Raw genomic sequence first — 24,153 nt, 5'->3', positions numbered from 1 at the left:
GTGGTATAAGAATCAAATGTACATGGATTATCGAATTTGATGTGCGTAACGCTATTAGAGCGCTCACGCAGCCCTGAGCGCAAAGAGCGCAAATCTTCGCACTATAGCGCCAGGTAGAGCTTTGCAGCCTCCCTCTCACATCGATCTCGCTACTTCGTTTGCTCCCGAGCAGATGGCGCTAAGTGTTCGTCGCTTATTGCCAAGAATGTCCCATAGATGTCCCCAATGGCGCATTAAGGACAAGGCTCGAGGTATGTATGTCACGTGTAACTAATAAAGAACGTCAAAAGATCAATCACCTTAGCTCTGGCTGATATTGGGAAGCAAATATAGCGTTATAAGCGTATTCTTAGAGGCACAAAATAGGTTTTTGGAGGCTTATTGGCCAGAACCGGCTCTCAGCAGTCAGTTGGGGTTGTATTTGACGGCCTTTGTGGATAGGAAGAAAACGAATCTACAACGCTTGGCTTGCGAAGGCAGGCTACATATGAAACCACGCTCTTCCTGAGTAATTTTCTTTCCTCATTGCGTCAAGCGTAGTTTCTAATGTTAAAAAAAGTGCAGCAGGTGTGCCCCTGACGACATCAAGAAGACCATGGTGCTGATGCTGTAGATAATCACCAAGAGGAAAGCACGTTTCCCGCCTGCTCCCGGGAGCATAACATGCACTCTCGTTTTGCTACGCCATGGCTGTAGCCACGCACTTTGCTAGTAAGAGGAATACCTTTTAGCATGCGTTACCATGTAGTGCCCTTTTCAGTCATTTTGTGGATTTGAGAACTCTGCATGCCGCAGAATAGAAGCACGGTGTCGAAAACGCTGACTTCCGACTTCGTCATTCAGTAACTTACACCGTCAGTGACACCTTTCAGCGGTGGAGGCTTTGGCGGGTTAATTGCTGAAGGTGTCAAAAATAATTAGCCCGCCTTTTTTCGAAACTCGTGCAAAGACGAACAACATTCGAAAATTTAACAATTCTGAAGTCATTTCATTGGGCACCTTTTCTTATACATTACAGTTTCGTAACCTGAGCATCTTTCTAAGCGCAATGATTTCATTGCAAAATTTGGGAGCTGCGACGAAAGATATGTTATCACAAAATTATTTCGAGGGTTGAAGGTAACAGGTAGGTGGTGACAGAGCGGTAGCCGCCTCCAGTCGCAAAAAAACTACAGAACATTTTCTGTTGTTACGACAAAATTTCTGTGCGTTTTTTTGACGGGAAACCTGTTGTGACAGAAGAAAGTTCTGTAGTAACATCAAAAATTTCTGTATTTACGACAGAAAAGTGCTGCAGAACTACAGAAAACAGAAATATACTACAGAAAAAGTACAGAACTACAGAAAAGTATTACAGAACTACAGAAAAATCTGACGTTTACTACAGAACTACAGAATATTTTGTCGCATTTTTGACACGGTTCAGTAGTGTTTTTTCGACTGGGCTGGAATAAATAAGAAAACGCTAATTAGTGTCATACCTGAAATCCAGTAGACATGTACTTCAATAAAACATGTAACGCAACGAGATGTGATAACTGAAGTACTACGAAAAGGTGGTCTCACAGGGCTGCATCGGTTCATGTACATATTTCACCGCGGCATCCCCCTTCCCTTATTGCGCCATGTCGTGCTCACTCAAACTGGACAGCAGAATACGAGCATTTTCCTCATCAAGTAACTATTCAAATAAGGTGTAGAGTGATAATGACTTTGTTCCAGCTGATGTAATAAAAAGTGACTGGAGATAATCCGGAGGGTATCTGCCCGGCAGAAATAGCAGTGAGAATAATAATAAGAATGAGTGCTGTTACAGAAAAGTCCCTTTTCCTTTAGAAGCTAGCTTTTGTGTGACATTTTTGTTTAATTCTGTTGAAATTTCTTTTCGGGATGCCGATGTTAAAGACAGACATGACGTGCAATTTGGTCGTCTAGAGGACACTATAATAGTGAAACCCGCAATTGCTGGTAGTTGAAATTCAAAGCCAGCTACGATGGCTAAAGAACTGCTCCTTACGATACACTTTTAATGATTACGACTCAGAAAACCAGACGCACGGATTTTCTTTTCATTGGCGTTACGTTGCTTTTCTAATCCTTAGCTAAATGTAACTAAAATGCGAACAGCTTCGTGCAACATCTTGGCTCCGCATGGAAATATTCTTTTAACAAGGAATAAGGTGAAGGAATGATGTATGATTTTCAATATGCCGAATGTCCTGCTGTGAAGCGTTAACAAGCAGTCTACAATGTGATTGCCAATTATTTCTTCAGAATTGTTTCTACAATCAGCCTGCCCTGCGTCACTTCATCCATATAGTCAGACTGACTTAAAGACAGTCGGCGTCACCAGCATTATTGCTTTACTTTCGGCTGCTATTTCCTGCGCCCTCACATGATCATATGAGAAGCAAGGGGCAACGAACTACCCAATTCGTCGTCCGTACCTTTCCATATTTATTTTTTTACTGTCTCTTTGAAAACCTTGCATTCTCCCTATTTTTATTTTATTTTACTTTATTTGTTAAGTGCGTATACGTGCGTGCTCACGGGTGCGGGATGATACATGAGCTCCTTTCGGGATTTTTCCTTGCTGAGTCTTGGTAAAAGTGATTGCCTCTCGGATCTTTTCTATCTCGAAGACACAACTTTAGCCGACGCTTCAAAATCTGTCTTGGGAGTAAGCAGCCAGATACTATACACGACTGCAGTAAAAACCCATGCAGGTAGCATCTTTTCAACGTAAGCCTGTTTTCGCGTCTAAGCTAGATTAGGTCACCATTCTCGACAACAAAAATCTGTGAGATCAAATGAGTAACTAGTGTCCGCGGGAACTCGCACACGCATGCACTAAAGGAATATGTATATGCATATGCTGCTGGAACAAAGTACTTATGTTGAAGCCAAGGAGCTCGTCAGATTATTCTTGAAGGACCAGCGTTTTGGCGAAGGACGAACAGTAACGGAATAAGAAATTCAACGCACAGGGAGGGAGGGCGGGGGGGGGGGGGGGGGGGGGACAGTAAAATTACTTACGAATAATGCTGAGGCAACAATGCTGTATACATACATATAAGAGCAATGAGAATGAATATTTTTTCATCCCCTTATACGCTAAATATGACGGAGCCAACGAGTAGATGAAGCTTCTAGGCTTTCATTTCTTTTTTTTTCGCCATTCAACAGGCAGTGCAGGCTACACTCCTAAAATTGCAGGAGAATCCAGATGGACTTTGTGGTTGGAGATGAAGTTTTTATGTTGTTAAAGGAGAGAGAAACAACCGTTTTTTGCACGCGTCAAACGGCTGGTGTGTGGTGAGGACCCGAGGCATAGCTCAGTCCTAGCCGCATCCTCCCCCTCAACCGTCGACCGGGATCTCCCGGCTGCAGTGTTAAGTTTTTAAAATGACAGCTGGTAAAGGTCTTTTATCAAGGTTTCGTGTCGTTGTAGTCTATCAGCGGCAGTATTAGTCGTTATAGTCGTTCGTAACGGGGTGTTTGTAATGGGAACCATTTGGAGCATTGTTACCGGGGGAGCAAGAAATGACAACAGCGGAGGCACAGCCGGAGGTTGCGGCCATGGAACCAATCTCTGGTTGATAACCGTGGAAGATGGACAAAATGGTGAGAATGAATGAATACCCAACGTCAAAGGGCAGGCGAAGGAGCATGAGCTAAAGAGGAACGCTGCTAGAAGGACGACTGTATATGGAGAGCTAAAACGAGTGTCCTGCTGATAGGCATATATACAAGCCATCATCGAATTTTGTCTCTGTAATACCCTCTACCAAAGCCGCTGATTTCGTGTTTCAGAGGGGTGGCCGCGCCTTGGGGTGTGTGTGTGTGTTTTTTCTAGCTTTATTTTTAAAAAGTTCTGCTTGGACCTGGTGCAATTCTCTTTACCCGACCGTCGGCGGCTGCATTTCGATGGAGGAGAAGCGGAGGGGCGTCCGTGTGCTGTGCGATGTCAGTGCACGTTAAAAAACCCCAGATGGTCGAAATTTCCGGAGTCCTCCATTACAGCGTCTCGCATAGCCTAAGTTGCTTTGAGACGTTAAACAGTGCCAGCTAAACCAGACCATCGTTCTTTTTTTTTTTAACTTGGCAGTCTGCGAGCCCTTTGTGAAGTGGCCAGGGCGTGACTTATTACGTCCCGAATGGTTCGAACTTCGTGATCCCCAGAATGAATTTCATCCTCTATAGATACGACGACGACGAGGTAAAAGACGACGGCCAAAAAACTTCTTGGCTGCACCAAGGGATTTCACATACAAAAAGCTTTAAATTTGAGCGATGGCTTTTTTTGCATCTTATTGAATTACAGCTCACGCGACGCGCAACCCTTAGTTGCCTTCGCCGTACATTTTTCTCGTATTGGCTGATGTGGCTTTCAAATATTGACAACTACGCGTTTTTCAGTCGCTGAGTTGCAAAGCAATGCGCGTGGAAAGATAGCCCAAGAAATTGACCCTGCAACTTGTCAGCTTGTTGTACCTGTTTCAGTTGATATATGTTTCAGTTGATGCAAGGAGGCGCCATGCAACACAAAAACAATCAACGACAACATGTTTATTATGCATCTGCTTTTGCGAGGGCTGTAAATACATGAATTATTGCACGCCTGTGGCTTTACGTTCTAGCGCCGAAGCTTTAAAAAATAAATTGATAATGTATGTTAACAAAAAATAAAGATACTCTGTTTTCTGTGGGCTCACTGTAAAACATGCCGTGCATAAAATGACTTGACTGACAAATCACGGCAGGATTTTTTTCTTTTGGTTTGTCGCTGGTGTGCTGGACGGAGGGCTTTTCTTGGGCGTGTTTTTGTAGCATGTCTTTATTCGTTGCTGTTCCCGGATGGCTCTTCCTCTGTCAGTCTTTCCGGTTTCTGTAAAGTTAAGAGTAGCACGTGTTTTCAGACTGTACGAGCCAACGCCCTACTAAATCGGCAATTATAGCGCGATGCGCCGAACAGGGATAAAAACGCGTATCTCGAATTTCCAAATGTTCACATCATAAAAATAAACAATTAACAAACTGCTTATCAACTGTGCAAGCATTTTCCTCCCTTTAGTCATTTGTTTCTGTGCCAAGTTTAAATGTGTCAAGCCGCATCAACAAGCAACTACTTCTTCAGGTTTTTTTTTTTTCTTTTTTTTTGCAAAGTGCTGATGAGCTTTTTGGCTTTTACTCTGCTGCACTGCTGCTAGTTTTTATCAAAAATATAATAAATTACGAAGCATCAGCCTGAATTGCTAAGAGTGAGTAAGCTTTATTGAATGATTACTGGCCTTAATATATACGACGTCATGCTGGTACGACACATACACATACGACACTTCGTAAGCCTCATGCTCAATAAAACAATACGATGCTCCACCGAACCTTCACTATAGGTCATTCTGGTGTTCGAATGAAATATTTAAAAAATTACGCAACGAGTTCGCCATGTAGCTTTTGTCTTGTGCATTTGTGTTTTGTTTTGTGTAGCTCTGTGCACCTTCGCTGGATAATCACAACGCCATATCTGCTGCGATCAAGCTCACACAACTTTGTACTCCGTTATGAGATTTCACCGTGTTTTTCATCACATGCTCCCTGCTTGCAAAAGCGCGTGTACGCGCCTCGAGTTTTTCTCATAGCTTCTACAGTGCTTACCCTCGCCCAGGCAAAACAGCAGAGCGCTTTTAGTTCTTCCCTCTCAGCTTTCACATTCACCCGTTTTCCCCTATCGGCGTAGAACGAAAGCTCAGTACGCCCGCGTGGACTTCCACCTACGCATCTGAGATGACGTCCCACATACAGCCCTCGCAGTCAAGAAAACGCGGGAAATTTAAGAAACGATCCGATCATCACGCGTCAACACGCACAGATGAAGAAAAACGGTCGGAGCGGAACTCACCCGGACGACGGCTATTTCACACAGGCAGGGATGGCAGCCCGAAGAAGCACCTTTGTTCAAAATGGCGTGGGCGCAGCCTGGATTGCAAGGCTTGCAGTTCTCAAGCCGAGGGGAACCTGGTGTGTTGAAAATTGTTCTAATATATAACTGTCAGCTTCCAAGGCATTTGGACAGCAACGTTATAGTATAATGCATTTCACTATATCATTTAGGAGTCCGTGGCTTATGCACACTGGTCAATGACATACTTTCTAAAAGCAAAAGTTTCAAAGCAAAGCAAAGCGAAGCTTCTCCCACATGTGGAAGATACTTGAAACCGAACTGAAAGAAATAGGCTATGTTAAATTTCTTACTGTATAATATTGTTTTTTTACTGACTTATGGTGAAAATAGTTCGCAACGATTTACTATTAGCTGTCATCATGGGGACGCGACATTTCGTCTTTAGTTAAACCATGAAAACTTCTTCGTAGTTGTTTGGTCTCGGTCAACGTTGTTGATGGCGTAAGAGGTGCACTTCTTTGCACAGCTCCCTATAGAACGCAGTAGAAACTCTCACTGGAATATGAGAAAATGTACATTTGATTAAAAAAAAAAAGAAAACGAGCTTACATGACGGCTTGAGGGAGCAGTCTTCTGACGTGCACTGGGGCTGCTCCAATGTGCATTCTTTTCCCTCGGGACATTCCAGACCCTGCGAGTACATTTTGTAAGATGAAAATTTTTCCTTTGGCCGAATCACTCCAAATGGTGATATGCACTGAATGTCGCATACGCTCAGGAACAGTGATAGACATGCATAAAAATCACTCTGCCCCACTATATTTTGTAAGTCCGCAAACGAGATAATGGAGGTGGAATAAAATGGCTTGTAGAGATGGTGAGCGGGAGTGCGAGGCAGAAAGATGTGACCAGAATATAAATTTGTGGAGCGCTGCAGAAGTCTGCCAAGGAGAGGCTCGAAAGGTGATAAGTATAAGGCCCAATGGAAATTACAGCTTTGGTAGTTTTCATACGAGGTGAGAGAAGAGCACAAAAAAATATATTGTGAGCCAAAAGGTCATCACACAACTGTTCACTGTCGAATATAAGCATGCTTTGTACGTCTTATGGTACCTGACTAGGCAAGGACACTAGCAAAGTACTGGCGATTTTTATGACCCAGAGGTGGGGCCTTAATCGATAAATATGGCAGCACTGTTTACGCAGGACTGCGCTGCGATGTAGCATAGCGCTTGTTTTACTATTTCACCCTCAGCTAGCACTTCTTTGTAAAGGAAAGCATCATCTCGTGAGTCGAACAGTCTCTGTTCTCGGCGGTATAAACGAATAACTAGAAACGACGCATAAATCTTTATTGGGCGCCCGAAACCGACCAGCGTAAAGGTGGAGAATTAGTCGAAGTGCTTTGACATGAATTTAAAGTCAAACACATCAACGATGGAGAATTTTTTAAAGCGAGATCAAATTAGAGTGAATGCCATTTGCCGCCCATCTTGGCAGAAAATGAGGAAAAAGGTTTGGCAGCTGCTGTCGCTTGGTGTTCCACAGATAAGGCTGCATCCTTTAGTGTACTTTCGCGCACATGAATTTTATTATCCGTGCGCTGTATTTAATCACTATAGAATTAGTTATAGTTATTTAATCGTACTTGCATAAGTCGAAAGTGAGACCAGTGAGGTCGCGTGTTGCCCCATACACTCTTTTCGGAGCAATGCGCCGCATCATGCGCCGTTTTCTCCATCTCTAATGAATGGTACGCACGTAGTCGGCCTAAGGTCGCTGTAACGCGGTCATTTTCGTTCCGTTCAATTGTTGGCACCCATCCGCCTGTCTAGCTGATTCCAGCGATAGCGCATTGAACAATCGGAGTGCCAAAATAACAGAAATGCCCTGCAGTCAGAATCGTATCGTGGAAACCTGTCGGCATGCTCTCTTTGCTATGCTAGAACGAGAAAAATATCCCGCCAGGATATTTTGCGGCTCTTCCATCTTGTTAGCTTGCAGACACTGAACACAAGATCAGTTCCCCAGCTAAGCTCTTACAACAACGTTTGAGTGCGCCGACGAACCACTCACACAAAGAAAACACGATGAGGTTCCCTATTCCGATTTTTCTTATACTAATCTCTGCCGCCGCCACATGTGCGCCGTGGATACATGAAGAATGTTAATAGGGCGTGCATCAACGACTCAGGATTATGGACATCTCATAAGCCAACCCGGACTGCACGGACCTAATTAGCGGTAGCTGGAGGGATATGGCAACTGCCTTGCCTGAGTGACATATTCTTACAGGGAAAGCATTCCATTCTATTACTACATTCCTGTACGCATAAAGCGTTTTGTGTCTATAAGGCAACCTAATATGTATACGGGGCCTGAATCACCCCTCTGTCGATCCTTACTGACGCCTTGTACGTAGCAGGGTGCTTTTCGAGCGACGTCTCCACGACAGAATCTGTAGACGGACAGGATGAGTGCAGAAAATAAGTGTGCAACTAGCTTTCGTTCCTTCCGCCAACTCCAATTCTCCCTCCTCCGTTTTCCGTCGACTTACGCCTCCGGGAGCATCGACCTGCTTAACTAGGCGGCAGCAGGGACGTTGCCCGTCGCAAGCATAAGCCGCCTGAGCGGAGGCGCGGGTTAGCGCGGCCGCTGCCCGCTACAAAGCCGGCTTAGCATATAACACTGAGTAAACAATCATCCATCAAAAATCGCAATGCTAAACCCGCCAGAAGGCGATCATTAATTCACGCCAAGACTCTGCCGGAACATCCTTTCGGTTTCTGAGGTCAAAGAACCGACTGCGCTCGATAAAACCCCGATATTACAACACAAGATCAGAAATCGAACGAAAACTGCAATGCATTTGGAGCAGATTGTGGCTTTACGGCCACACACAAATGCGGAAAACGTGCGAGTGCACCCGCTTAGGAAGCACTGGAGACGAAATGATAAGATATCCCAATGGTTAATACAGTGTAAGCTTTGGATGTGGAGGCAAGGGCATCGAGACACCCTGAGTAAATAGCTCCGAGGCTCCACACCAGCCTGTGATGTAAAGTTAGGCTCTTTTCTGGCTGAATTTGATATCGAAAGCTCACCACAACACGAAAAGCTATATAATTTTCACATTCTCGCATATTACAGACTTCGGCATTATGTTTTGGATGAACCCAATTTAAAAACAGACAAAGTACCTGTCAGGAGCCAAATTATCAGGAATGCTAAAACCACTAATCCAATGAGAAAAAAAAACACAAACACACCTTATAATATGTAGAGTAATTCTAAGTGCTGGATCGAACCCCTACCGCGGCGGCCGCTTTTTGATGGAGGCGGGAAGCAAGGCGCTCGTGTGCTGTGCGATGTCAGTGCGCGCTAAAGGATCCCAGGTGGTCGCAATTTCCGACACCCTCCACTACGGCCTCTACCATAGCCTTAGTCGCTTTGAGACGTTAAACCCCGTAAAACCAAACCATCGCTTTCAGCGTTTAAAGCGACGCACCGATTACAGGCGCCAGACAATACCGGCCGGACAAATCTAAAATTAAAATATGGAAACCAAATCAAGCCGCAAAGCCAGTGCAGGGTGGGAAATGCTTCACAAATATTTTCATGCTACTACCAATACTTATCGAGATAACTATGCTCACCTCGCATAACCATGCGGCTGACACCAAGATCTTGTTTTCATCAGCAGTCTGTGCTCTTGCGATGGTTACTGCGAGTAATAAGAAGATGCAATCAGCATGTCATCGTCAACGCCATCAGTGTTTTCTCTAAACGAAAAAAAAAAAGAAAAAAGGAACACCGTGCGTAGCCGTACAGTGCACAGAAATAATTACAAGAAAAAAAAAACTAATAACAGAGCAGACGTCCGGAATGGCTTTCCGCCTCCAGAATAAACTTGCCCATGTAATGGTACATCTCTATATATGTACTCAAAGTTTCTTTTTTTTTTTAATTTAGGCGAATATGTGGTTTGATTGTACAGTGCATACTGTGTTTGAGGTTGGTGAAGGGCTGTGTTATCGAAATGAGATTTCAAGTAGTTAATCGAAACGTCTGGCAGGAAATGCCGGCCATTCGGAGATACCTCTCACAACTACCTCTGTTGAAAATATCCGAGCCAAGAACGACCACATGCAAAACAGACTCTTTCTTGGGCTGATTTGTTCCCCGTATTTCCAGAAAATTGAACAATTTTCAAATTTAAATTATATGCATTACTAATACAAATAATTTTCGCAAAGTTTTAGCTTGCTCTGTATAAGCGCTGCCAGTTTTGTATGTACTAATAAAGTCATTGTCGATTTCACATATAGCTAAGGTTGTGTATATAGGATACAATATTTATGTACCCGCTTTTTACTTTGTTTACTCAGTATTTATTTCTGTCCACTTCCTTCTGAAAAGCTTCTACGGCAGTGAGGGTAAAAACAAACAAACAAGCAAACAAATAAATAAACATGGTTGTCATGCCAGCTTCCAGTGCGCCCGGTTCAATGAAAGCCTGTACATTTAAAAGCCTTGCAAGAAGCGAGAGGACGTTCTTTTCTTGCTCCATATATTGGCTATGACGTGCTCAAGGCCCCGGTCGTAAAAGGAGATCAGCACCTCGAAAGTTGTACAGATTGGTGAAGGCACGGTCTTTGCGGTGAGCGCAGAATTTCTGCCGGCGTAATGTGTTCCAAGGCAAGGGTAAAACTTTACATACGCTGAAATTGGTTGTTCATGTTAGGTGAGTGCTGTGATATTTTTTTTTCCTTCTTTAGGTTATTTTATTTTAGTAATTGAGTGTGTTGTTCAAGAACAGGGGCGACCATATGCGGCAGTGCGGAAAGAAAAACTAAGGCCCGTTGTAGTTGGCGCCGAATGACGTGAAATGCAATTCGCTTAAGACTCCTTCTAATCTTCCTACCAAATAGCCTTGACAACAGCTGTGATGTGTACCCACTAAAAACTAAAAAAAAAGAAAACTGTAACAAAAACAATCATATGCAGCAGTTCAAACAAAAAAAAAAATAGGGTAAGACACGTTATGGTGGGCACCGAATGATGCGAAATGCAATTCGTTAAAAACTCGTACTAATCTTTCCACCGAATGCCCTTGACAACAGCTTTGATGCGTGGCCACCAGACTAAAATAAAAAATAATTCTACCAGTACAAAATGATAATGGTTTCACTCCGTATATACAGGCGGGAAAGCACACACTGGCGAAAGCCGGCCAAAGCGTATTTCAACACCGTGTTTACCATGAAGTGTTTGCACTGTGTGTGAATGCGTCGGATATGACACTCAGCTAAAGGGTAAACTTTGCAAGCCTAATGGGACAGAATATTCAGGAATGCAGCGAGAAGCGGCGTAATGCGTTGTTTGCATTAGTGCGGCGCTTTGTACGAGAACGTTTGCGCAATTCGAGCGCTCCTCCTGCAGAGCAAGCACGTTTCGTCGGCGGCATCGTGTTAGCGGATTTCCTTCGATGCGAATGGTGCTTTATTTTTCTTAGGACTGCTTTCCCATTGTTGTCTTGGCGTCTCAGCTTCAATCGAAAACACAATTTTCTGCTCAAATTGAAGACAGCAAGAGACAAATTGTCAAAACTAGGGGACTGTATCACAAATTCCGACCGCAAAATTTGTATAGCTATGACCTTACTTCTCAGCGCACGTGGGCGTGTCAAAGCGTGAGCGTGATCTTGGGCGAAAATTTACCGGAAAGACAGTCGAAAGTACTGCGTTTGGATAGTGCTGGTGCGGAAATGATGTTTCTTCAGGTTTTCAATAGACCCACGTAGTTAAAATGCGAATGTCGGTAACCCTAAAAGCCGAAGAGCCGCTTTTTGAATTAAAATCTGCACAGCCGGGCTAGGTGCCGAAAATAAGCCACATTACCTCTTTTATTCCAGTTCTTGCATTGTAAAAAAATCTAAACTCTGCTGTCATCAAACGGTGATTACATTTTTTATTGTACTGTTACCGTTACAAAGGGGCAACAAACAGCCGCCTTATATTGCTGCTATATACGCCATACGAGAGTAGTCCATATCATCAGCGCCAAAATACAAGATACTGGGAAATGATGAGAACACACACAACGCTGTGTGTGTCCTGCTTTTTACTTTGTCCCTTGTCTTTTTTTTTTTCGCTCTATAAAGCTACGAATTACCAACCAATTAACAAGCCCTAGTCTCGATGTTGTTGAGACAGAATTTCTTCAATCAAAGACCACTGTATGAGATTCTCCACTCGCATAACTCCTTAATGCTGCGAAACATAATGAGAAACTCTTCATGTTACCATTTGTCCAGCTGATCTAGTAAAATAATTATTGGTAACATAAGCTAAGCCATCAATGGTGTTACACCACAGTGTCAATGGCTCCCGTGGTATTTTTGTGCATCTATTAACCGTCATCTATTTCTTAGCATACATCATCATCATCACCATAATCATTAGCCGGACTATACCCGCGAAGCTAGGCCATCTCCCATGTTCCTCCAATTGACCCGGTCCTATGCTAACTGCATCCACTTGACCCCTGCGAGCTTCATAACTTCCTCCGCCCGCCAAACTTTCTGCCGCCCTCTGCTACGCTTTCCTTCCCTTGGAAAATAATTTGTTACCATAAGTGACCATCGGTTGTCCTCTCTACTCACTACGTGCCCTGTCCATGCCCATTTCTTCTGCTTGAACACCACTAGAACATTATTACCTCGAGTTATTTCTCTGACCCACTCTGCACGTTTCCTATCTCTTCATACACCTAACATTTTTTTTCGTTCCGTAGCCCTCTGTGTTGTCATTACCTTAAGTAGTACCCTTTTCGTTAGCCTCCACGTTTCAGCCCCATAGGTGAATACAGGTAAGATGCAAACTTTCCTTTGAGCGATACCGGTAAGTCGCTAGTCATAATCTGCGAATACTTGCCAAATGCGCTCCATCCCAATCGTATTCTTCTAGTTATTTCCCTTTCATGGTCTGGATCTGCGGTTACTACCTGTCCTAATAAGATATTCATCTACCACTTCCAGTTCTTCGCTACCTATTGTGAACTGCTGTTTCTTGCCGAGGCTGTTGAAAATTACCTGAGACTTTTGCATATTGATCTTCAAGCCTACCTTTCTACTTTTCCTGTCTAAGTCATCAATCATTATTTGCAGTTCATCAACAGATTTACTTAACAAGGCAATGTCATCAGCAAATTGCAGATTACTGGGGTATTCTCCACCTACCCTTATCCCTAACTGTTCCCATTCCAAGTTTGGGAATACTTCCTCGAAGCAAGCTGTGAATAGTACAAGGGAGATCATGTCTCCTCGCATAACACCATTTTTATGGCCATTTTATCACTTCCTTTGTGCAAAACTATGGTTTCAGTGCAGGCACTATATATATCTCTTCCAGTACTTTCACATACGGCTTGTCTACACCCTAATTTCACAACGCCTGTGTGATTACCGAGTTTGTATTGAGTCAAATGCTTTTTTGCAATCAATAAATGCTATGTATGTATGTGTGTACAGTCATCAATTTCGCAGTATGTGAAAGATCCCCCCCCCCCCCCTCCAAACATTGATCAAGACCCCGATTTAACCAAGCCGTACGGACATGCCTGCGTAGCCTAGGTGAAGGGCGTCTAACTAGGGACCGGTGGGTCCTGATCGACTTCAATGGCGAAGCTACATTTGAGAGCGACTGTCAACTCAGCCGTACCATGTAGTCCGGTGACATCACAACAACCAGTGCACGGCTATGTCACCAGCCAACTACCATGTTCCAATGGCTTGCACGTAATTATTTGCTCTCAACGAGGCCGCTGACAAAGCTAACACCGGATTTTCCGAAGTGCGGGGCCTTTAAGTAACACCACGAGGCACAGTTGCAACTGCACTGCCCCCGGTGTCGCAGGTGGCAGAATCTCGACGGACACGAGGGGTGCGGCACATCACTCAAGAGAACGGTAACTGAGATATTTCACTTGATTTGCATTTTCCATTAGCCGCGCGGTACGCGAAGGTCGGGGGAGTGGCTCCCAGGTGTGCGCAGCTTGGGCAACCCTTTCGTCGTAACGCTCAAACTCGCACCCTAGCAAGGTGTCTTTCATATTTTCTCCCGCTTCTTCTTATGCGGCCTTCGGACACCTGGGTAGCAAGAGTCTACCGCCTTCCGAACAGGACTGGATGATTGTTTGGCTAAGTATGTCGTACTTCAGTAGAAAAGATCGCGCCAGCGCCCAGTCCAGTTGCAAAAGAAGGCGTTATTCGCTTCACATATGACCAAACTCAGACACGTGTGCACCTTTATCCATGCAGGTACGCTCATAAGTAGAAGTGCACTGTGAAAGTATACATCCCACTCTCTTCCAGCGTAATAGTCAGGTGGGGTCTTCTTGGCTGGTGCCAGATGAGATTGAAAGATGTTGTTTGCACGAACGGTCGTACGTGTCGGCATGAAAAGAGCGTCGTTGGCACCTTTCGTCTGTCAGCCTCGACAGGCCTTGCGAGCTGCCCGCGTACCGCACGGAAGGCGCGGCGGCACTCGACTCGGCGGTCGTTGCTTGCCGCCTGCCGCTCCCCACGCTTTCAGAGCGAAGGTCGTCTCATTAGCGGCGCCCGTCCATGCCAAATATGCCCAGTTGAAGTGCGAGCGGAGATATGTGATATGGCCAGTGCCTCAGGGCCCCACGCCGGGCCTGAGTTAGGTCACCTTGCTTCATTGTTTTGAGCGCGCACTGCACCGTGTATATTGAAGGGGAAAAAAATAGAGTGGACCGGGACGGAGAGCGAAAAATGAGAAGAGCATGACATAAACGCTGTCTGGCAACTAAAGCGTTGTTTCAGAAAGGAACAACGCATATATCCCCTGAAATTAAGGTACATCTCCATCTAGAATACGAGACAATCAACATATAAGGCACAACAAGATTCTCTGGGGCAAGGATGGGATGACTGCGCTGGTATGGAGGAGAAATGCAAATTCTTTCGGGCATGAAAATTTGGTGCACTTCAGAAGTGGCCAATATTCATTATGGCATTTCACATACCACAGTACTGACGTTTTAAAAAGGACATACACCATCTACCAAAATATGCGTTCTTTGATTGTTATACTGCTCGAAAACTATGCGTTAATTAGAAGCATTGTTGCAAATAAGGATCCATTTACCCAACAAGCGGTGCGGGACGCTTTTTCGGTATTTTTTTTTCTCTCTCTCTCTCTTCTGGTCGTAAGGAGCCCCTACAGTTCGATGATGACCTTAATGCACACCAAGATGTCCTAAATGATTACAGATTAGGCAGATCAGTACTTCCAAAAGCGTGTAAGCAACTCACCAAAAGCGAGGAGGTTATGTGTCGTAAGCTACAAACCGGAGTATTACCGAACACCTTTGTAGCAAGTGGCCCCCGGAAATTTACAGCCCCAGGTGCAAACGTTGCGAAGGCATAGCGGACATGATCCACATGATATGGAAGTGCCCTGGACTTGGAGAACCTGACAGAACAGATAAGTCCTGGGAGGCACTATTTTTCAAATATGGCGAAAAAGGACAACGTGAAGTCATCCGTTGGACAGATCTGCGCCTCGGATCCTCGCCAACCTTTTGACGGGCGCAAATAAATGGTCTCTCTCTCTCTCTCTCTTTCTCTACCAAACAAGCGCGTTCAACAGATTCTCCGCAGCGATGAAGTAATTCGGTCTAGCAGTAACTGTGATTCACCATCGTTCCGTATATTTCACAACACATTCTGTTAGCCCGCGATGAAGGGGCGTCACTCGCGAAACGTGGGCGCGCAGCCGTTATCAAAAGTTAAAAGCCTCAATTCCTTTTAATGTATCAAATCTCTAGAAGGTGACCTCAACCCATAAAGTGTTGCGCTTTCATGGTCGTTGCGGTAGCCCACTGCTCGGCTGAGGAGAGAATGCATCAAGCTGCTTGCGTTTTGAAAATCCTTAACGCTGTGCAGGACTCATTGAACGCTCAAACATCGTAGCTGCAGTGTTCGGACCAATATGATTTCATTATTGGCTGCACTTGACTTTAAAGAGACTAGAGACGAAAGTGCGGCGCTCGAAATGACGAAGCGCCGTCTTGAACATTGGCGGCGTGAAAGTTCGCTGCGGACTCTTCGCCCCGTCGGACCTCAAATGACCCTTTGAGTGTCTAAATCTTTGTTAACAACTTTTTTGGTTTGTTTCGTTTCTTGGCTTGACCGCGTGGTTCACCCGTTAAAAATGGTACAGCCAGCATCACTATCGCCATCACCATCATTTGGGGTTTATATTACTAGGGCACCGAAATACAAAATTGATACGTTAAAGAAACAATGGATACACACTTGACCCTTTGTTTTCTTCTCACGTTATTTGTCAGGCCTTACTCACTGGTATAGGCCTCTGTTCGAGCATATGCCGCGAGTTGCCGCAGCAAGAGCTAGAGAGAGTAACGAGCTAGACTTGGTGCTTCCCAGAGGCCGAAGTTCACTTTTTCAAGCAATCACGGCAGTGCTATTTTAAAACGGGGTGGGGAAAGTGCTCGCCTAGATGTCCGTGCACTGCGTTGAGTTTAGCCTTTGTTCCTTTCGGCTCTGGTCATTTGAAAAGGAGGCGTCACCGCCACGCGCGGTGCAGACTCATGAGAAACGGCCCGACGGTCTGCTGAGCGGTCTTCTCGGAGCATTCCATTTCACTGCCAACTTTCCGCGATGCCCCTTATAAGTGACTTTATGGTTCTTGACCGTTTTTCCTCGCAGACGTTCTTTTACAGCTGGACCACACTTGGGCGGCAGTTCTATGAAGGACAAAGGTGGCCATGCGTGCGCCCCGGTATTTCTATTTTGTTGCCGCTGTTGAAAAGATGCTGGCTTATAGACGCCCTAACGACGCCGTGGGATGGAGGACAATGCGCACTAGGTCAGCTCGGAGGCCTTGGCACTGAAAGGTTTTTCGTGCGTAACAAAACGACCAGCCATGCGCTGCCTTCCCTTCCTGGAATCTATTAAGCCGCGGAGTGCAAAAACGTTTTGTCAATCAGTGAGACTTTGATTTCGTTCCCAGTACGACTACTTACGCGTGCTCTTCGTGCAGTGCTCCAGTCGCAATTACTTTTAAACAATGCAACGCGAGGTAGCATGCAGACGAAACGATTTTTGATGTTGCGGCAGGAGATAACAGTTTGGTCTAGAGTCTACAGGATGGTACAGCGATCAGGCTAATATGACACAAGACCAGGTCTATAGTCCCCATCCCCCGAGAGCTTTGGACTCGGTGGGACGGTATAGTCTGGCTCATGGTCATGATGATGATTGTGATAAAGATTGCGCTCAAAAAGTAGTATCACATTTTATTATACTCTTCGCATGTGTTATGCGCACGTGAATTGATTGCGGGTAGCAGCCTAGAGTAACGCAATTTGATGCAGTATCTGTGTGCGTGTATTTCATGGTTGCATCACTTAGTATATTCGTTATAAGCGTTATCTGAAGCTATGCGTCTGTCCGTACGTTCGAGTAAATCAAAATTTCTTTTGCAGTTTATTTCTCCTCGAATATTATCAAGGTAAATCCTATAAAGTGCGATTTTGGGCTGCTTTCGTCATTTCTCTCTCTCTCTCTCTATCATATATATATATATATATATATATATATATATATATATATATATATATATATATATATATATATAGAGAGAGAGAGAGAGAGAGAGAGAGAGAGAGAGAGAGAGAGAGAGTGCAAAAACGGGGAAAGTGCTTTTACTACCTTCATGGTTCGACATATCTATTTGAATCATAAGAAATAAGCCATTATAAATACTGGAAGGCTAGAATGCTGAAAATACTGAACGGTAGGATCTATTAAACCGCCCTTAAATGACCCTTGTCCATCCAGCAGTGCTCAACGCACATGCTCTTGACGTGACTGAAAAGCTACGGAATGAGCAGATCTTTTCGTCTTATAAAAAGATGGCCATCCTTCTCTTGCTCATGTATGGGCATGAGCCCGACGGCACTCACTCATTTTGAGCAAGAATACTATCCCGTAGGGTTCTTCGAATACCAGAAAAGCTCGAAAAATGAATCAAGTGGCCCTGCTTTTATTTTTTCGTCGAACGAATCACGTAGTTTACGTTAAAAATTGTTCGACACTAGCCTGATAAGTTCTCGGGTTTTCGAATATTTTTTTTTTTTTTTTTTTTTTTTTTTTTTTTTTTTTTTTTTACGAAATGTGCACTAAGAACGACTAAGGCCCGGCGCATTTATAATTCACGACCATTCCAAAAACGAGGACCACGCACGGCACGTGCCATGTTTCCGTGATCAGCATGCGCGAGTTGGTGGGCTCGGCGCCGTGACCGGGTCCGTTCGCGTGACCCCGTTCTTAGAGCACATACATCTTCTCGCAGATTGGACGACGCAGCCATGTAAGTTCGGCAAGCCTGGCCCTGACGCCCCATCTAGGAGGCAATGGGTCATACTTAGCTCTTGTCCGTCTCGTGTACTGAGATGTGGCGTTAGCTGTGTCCATTCCATCAACAACAGCAAAAGATACATTTCTCATGCAAACTGATGATATAAAGTTAATACGCCTACTTGGTGTTCCGAATCGTAATGGATGTTAGCGTTGCCTCTTTTTTAACAGTTTCCCTTCCTCTTAACCAATTATTATTATTATTATTATTATTATTATTATTATTATTATTATTATTATTATTATTATTATTATTATTATTATTATTATTATTATTATTATTATTATTATTATTATTATTATTATTATTATTATTATTATTACTGTTCATTAGAACATTCTGGCAAGTAGAGAATACTCGTAAAAATATCCAATTCATAATCGATCCGGTTCCTACCTATAATCTATTCGTACTCGATTTAGTTGATTCAGTTGAAAGTCATATTCGCACATCGCTTCTTTCGCCGGTGTGTTTTGTATTCTCCCGCTTAAGAAACCTGATTAAAGAAATAAATAAAGCTTGCGTTCTTGGCTAGTTACGTTCGAGCTTTTCACCTAAGATTCATGCCGAAGCCCTTAACCATTCCAACTTCGAGGTCTTCCCAGCGCTCAGAAGGTTGGCAGAACTTTACGACGTGGCAAATCAAAGCATGCCGCGAATGTCTGTAAATTGATGCAGCTTTGCCAAGCAGTAAAAACAGCGTCAAAAACGTGCAACTAACAAATGCATCATAGTATTTGATCTAACGTGCTATCAAAAAGGTTCACCGCTTTCGCATGGAACACTGCCCGTACCTGTTCTCTAAAGATCAAATGGTGCTCCGGTGAAAAAAAGTTGGCTCAGAAACTAAATATACAAATCAACCAGTGAAGTCTTAACTTTTCCAAACAGCACTCGATGGACGAAGTGAAAGCGTCCAGAGGTTGTAACCGTAGTGAAGTTGTCGGTTGGTTGAGAGCAGAAAATGGCAGTGCAATCAAGTGAGAAGTAATATCAGAATGGACAACTGCGGTATAGACCATGTCAGAGTAGACACATCACCTTTTTTTCAATCCTAACTGGGAGTTGAAATGCCCCACTTCTTGACTGCTTATTTTTGTGGTGCCATCCTAAACCGCGACATCTCTTGAGGAGTGATGGGCGTCTCTTCATACAAATCAGTTGCAAGCGAAATGCTTTAATTTATGGCTGCCCGATTCCTTTATGGTTGCATAAACCAACGAACTTCATAGCTATTTGCTTGTGGTTCTTTCGCGTGCTTTACTTATGTAAATATTTCAAAATGCGTGTTTTCTGTTTGGATAGAGGAAATGGAGATATTGCTACAAAATTGGAGCCGTCTCTACGTCTCAATTTCTTTATGTCTATTTCAAACTCTTCCGACCCACTCTCGTATTGCGCCATGCGGGAATATTAGGAAAGATAAATTTTTTTTCTCTCTCTCTTACCTTTCTTAGCCATGATCCGCATTACGCACTCTTAGCGCATAATTTTCGCAGAAAAACATTCAAACGTAATATTTAGAACGATGTTCGACGCTGCTTTGATTGTCGCTGCTTTTTTACTCAGTTCGTATTCTGCGATAGCAAGAAACTCACTTATATTTCCCCGCCCTCGTCGTTGGCTATAAAGATAAAGGCAGTTGGGCAACGGTTAAACATTTATTACCTCACTGAATCCATATCATTAAAGCCTTTAGAAAAGAAAAAATCGCTCACGACAAAGAACCTACACGACATCCACGCCAAAGTGAAAGACCCATAAAATAGGTGCGAATAAGTCGACCCCACTTTGCTGAGGTAAGATTGTGGGAACGAGCAATCCACTTTCGTTGAAAAGAAAGAAAAATCAAGATTTATTCATACAGCAAAAGCATACGAGTTTTAAGAAAAAGTGAAAGGGAAAGTTCGGCACGGCGAGAAATTCGCGACACGTTTATCAATTATGCGCAGTACGAGGGTCACCTTGTGGCAAAGCGGCAGGCGTGCTCTTGGGGATATGGTTCGCGCGCTGGGTCACTCTCGGCAACCAAAGTTGCATACTCACTACGAGGCCTGTTAGAAGAAGTTTTTTTGGCTCACAGCCACTTTAGGCACTTTGCGCCACGCTTATCAAGTTATGTCAATATTTAAAAGAAGAAAAAAAAAGAGTTCACGCGTTAACAGCGGGTTTTTCTCTTTTTTTTTTTTCTTTTTTTTTTTTTTTGCGCGCATACGCCGCTGCCTCTCGAAGCAGCCACTACTCAGTGAACCTCATCTCAGTGATTTATTGGAACTTGCTGCTTCCTTTCGGAGTGCCTAACAGGGGGCTCATGCATTTGTGAGTGCAAGTAAGTTTTACTTGTATAGTTTCAGTTTCTGCTTCTTAGTCCATCCAAGTTTTTTAAGGTGATCGAACTGACGCTGGTCGTTACAAACGGGCGTCTTGTCTTGTCTTTGCTATGACTTGTCGCTTTTCTTTTACTCATCTTTGCTACCAAATAGGCACCCACAGCAACAGTTGACTTGACAGCGCAAATAAATAAATAAATAAATAAAACTCTATTATGGTTGATCCCTCTTCCTGATGACCGCAGTATGCGTGTAGCCATTCACTTTAGTACTTTCACCCGGAATAATTTTATGGCGTCGGAACCTTCCCCAAGGAGGTTCCCAGGGATGTACAACAGAAATGAAAGCAGCGGTAAAACCTGTACGACCTGCTTCAGCATTGTCAGGGCTGCAAAGCAAAGATTACGTCTATGGCACTGCCCTGAAAGATGCTGCGGGAGGCAACTTGGGCGACGCACAGAGACATCTGAAATGCATGTTGGCCGCCTTAGTGAGATATATGTTGTGCACAAATTGAGGTACTGACATGCCAAGAAGATGCAAAAAAGGAAGAAAAAAAAAAAGGTATAATCATGGACACCACACCGAGTTGCTTGAAAAGCAAGTTTGCATCTAGTCTATCGCTCTGCGCACCCCTCCCCCTCCCTCCCCCCTCCCCTCCCCCCCCCCCCTCCCCGTACACAAGCTAAGAAATAAAAATAAAGCAATGCACCGCAAGGCGATCTGCATACGCAAGTGTCTCTACCCCCTCAGAAGGCTCAATAGAAAACATGTATGTCGTAAGCAGCGGAATAACGAATGTAGATGGCTGTCCGAAAACGAAGACCGCTAGGAATACCGCACGTACTACGTCAGCGTTATTCTGCATTCGGCCTGCCTGACTTGTCGCGTATTCGCAATGCGGAGCGTGAAAGAACATCACCCGCTAGAAACTGTGTCGGCCGTTCAGATTAAAGGCAGCAACGCCACGCAATTCATTGGATGGAGGTCAGAGCGATAAGTGGAGCTACAGGGAATACTGCATTGCGTCGTACCCGCTAGTGCGCAGAAAGTTTCCTTCAGAAAAAAAAAAAAAAGTTACCTTGCACAAGGTGAATTGAGATGGCGTAAAAAGAGAAGATCGTAAAATGTCAGAACGACGAGATTACATGAGCAAATAAAGTGGTTGCACTACCAAAAAGTACGACATAGACGCGCAGTTTTTACATATATAGCTGTACAACAGAGTTCCCCACCGCAAAGCGATATACTCGCGAGACTACTTCGCTACAACTACTATTTGGAACTACCTGAACGGCGACATTGACCCTCATGCTAAAGGGAGACCACATTGCGAGATAAGAGGATTGATTAAAAAAAAAAAAAAGAGGTAGTGAAAAGACGATGGTTTGAACACGCGTGGTTAATGCGGCAAATTCATCCTGAACCGTGCCCCTTTGGCCCGGACCAGGGTAACAGAACAAAAGCAAAGGGTTAACCAGGGGAAAAGTAGTTACTTTGTAATGTTAAATGGCCGCGCCAAGGAAAGCTCACTTCTTTATGCCTTTGCCCGTCCATCTCAACAGAAGTAATTAAGTTCATCAACTCAATATTTAATGGTGTTAATAACTCCTGTTTGAATCCGAAGTACTATTTCCCAATGTGCAACGTTGGTAACAAAAATTGGCCAACATGCGGGGTAATTTCAGATTCAGCGCTCTCCCTTACTTGCCTTTCCAACGGACCATGAACAGTACATATTCAGGCGACGACTCAACGGTGCCAGCAAAGGAGCTATTGTCATTAGTTCGACATCAGGAGCGTTCGTTCCAATGAGCAATATCGAACCAAGTGGACTCCGTTTTCATGTTCCATTTGAACTCCACAGCATATCTTTCTATCAGTAATCATTCCATATGCAATTCAGCTTTACTGTTGTGCCCAGCCTCCCAAAGCCACTTCAGCGTGAAACAATGGTGGAATTTTTCTTCACATTCACTTGTCGTAATTCCTAAATCGTCCTTCTCGCCTCATGAAATGAAAATGCCATTCGCCGCAAAAGACAGTCGGTGACGGTTGATGTGAGCACTCTTTGGGATAAGGCAAACACGCGGCCTACCTTCCCGTTATACTCAATTTGGCTCTTTCCACAGACTACATCCCAAACTAAATCCGAGACAGGGTCCCACAATTCGGAGTAGGGAAGCAGACAAGCTCTTTCGTCCAACGGCCAGCTTCGCTTCGGCCCGCTCAGAGCGGAGTCGCGTGGGTAGACGTTGCGAGCGTATGACAACTTCTCAGTGGGCGCGTACTCACCGATCGCGGCGGCCGTGGCTGCGAGAAGCAGAAAACAGAGCGGGGTCGTACGCTGCGTCATGGTCGATGGTGGATGGTCGTCTGATGGCGGTCCCTCTAGAACGTCGTCGTTGTCGCGGCGGCAACCTTGCGTCGGGAGTCTAGGCTAACTGGGTTGGGCCTCCCCTATATAGCACTGACCGCCCATTCTCTGCAAACTGCCAAACAGGTCGCCCGCCCGCCAGTCTTTCTTTTTTTTTTTTTATCTTTCCCCACCCTTGAAAGAGCTCTCCTTTCCTGAACTCTTTCCATCACGGCGCCCCGCTCACCCCTTTCGGCAGCGGCCACGTCGTTGCAGCCAGCGCTGGCAGGCACCTGGACAGCAAGCGCAGATGTGCGCGAGCGAAAAGCGGTTCATCGCTGGAGAAAGAGAAATCACCGTAGTGAACCCTTTCTTTTGGTCTTCGCTTTCTTCTTCCACCTCATCCATTTCTGTTCTCTCACTCGCCACTTTCTCCATCGCGGCGGGCGGTGATGATGACGCCTGGCCACTACGCATCACATGGGCGTGGGCTCCTGCTGGCGCCAGGTCTTGATGACCGGCCGTTTCAACGCGATTAATTGTAGGTGTATAGGCCCACTAACGGATGGGGCTACGCGTGCTGTCAGGATGGGGACCCTCGTAAGCACCCACTCCCCCTCCACTCGCAACCCCATCTCACCCCTCTTCCTTCCTTCTTCTCCACATTGGTGTATTTCGCTGCCCCCCCCCCCCCCCCCCCCTTTCCTTTTCTCTGCCGGAAGTCTTCATCGTCAGCATTTGAGCCAGTGGGCCGTCTCTCTAGAAGTCGGCTTTCGCGTGGCCCATGCAATTGTTGGATTGGCGCATCTACGTGTTTTGGGCGAAGTCGGCATTCGCGGAAAGCGCACTTGGTTGGAGACAACGCACCTACATCTAGGATGAGGCTACTTCGTTGTTGTGTGCAGGAGTGTATAGTGTACGAATGCCGCCGGAAGAAGATTCTCAGCGTTTATGCATTCGAAATGCTGGAGTCAGTTCTTTTTCCCTGTGTGCAGTGTTGAGCGCATGGAAGAGAAGCTTTTTTACTCAGATTTTCATGTGGACATTCAAAGAGATCAAGAGGTCGCAATCAATCCGCAACCATTCACC

At 44.7% G+C, this 24,153-nt stretch overlaps 1 protein-coding gene across 2 annotated transcripts in view; it reads right to left on the bottom strand.

Annotated features, from left to right (window-relative positions):
• Window positions 1-4,562: 4,562 nt before the first annotated feature.
• LOC146190531 (uncharacterized) overlaps window positions 4,563-24,153 on the bottom strand; it is a 34,078-nt gene continuing 14,487 nt past the window's right edge. Inside the window, exons 1-5 of one of the 2 annotated variants that reach the window (XM_084600930.1) lie at window positions 23,004-23,110; window positions 9,562-9,629; window positions 6,515-6,596; window positions 5,903-6,018; window positions 4,563-4,888 (exon numbers count right to left, since the gene is read on the bottom strand). In XM_084600930.1, the coding sequence (XP_084457056.1) occupies window positions 4,838-4,888; window positions 5,903-6,018; window positions 6,515-6,596; window positions 9,562-9,629; window positions 23,004-23,064 (378 nt within the window). In that variant the 5' untranslated portion in view covers window positions 23,065-23,110 and the 3' untranslated portion in view covers window positions 4,563-4,837. Of the gene's footprint in view, window positions 4,889-5,902; window positions 6,019-6,514; window positions 6,597-9,561; window positions 9,630-23,003; window positions 23,111-24,153 lie in introns of those variants that run through there. The other variant, XM_084600929.1, reaches the window with a different exon arrangement.

Source organism: Amblyomma maculatum, chromosome 4, assembly GCF_055883805.1.
Source record: "Amblyomma maculatum isolate TAMU_Amacu chromosome 4, ASM5588380v1, whole genome shotgun sequence".
Taxonomy (NCBI): domain Eukaryota; kingdom Metazoa; phylum Arthropoda; class Arachnida; order Ixodida; family Ixodidae; genus Amblyomma; species Amblyomma maculatum.
This window is presented reverse-complemented; position numbering and strand designations above follow the sequence as displayed.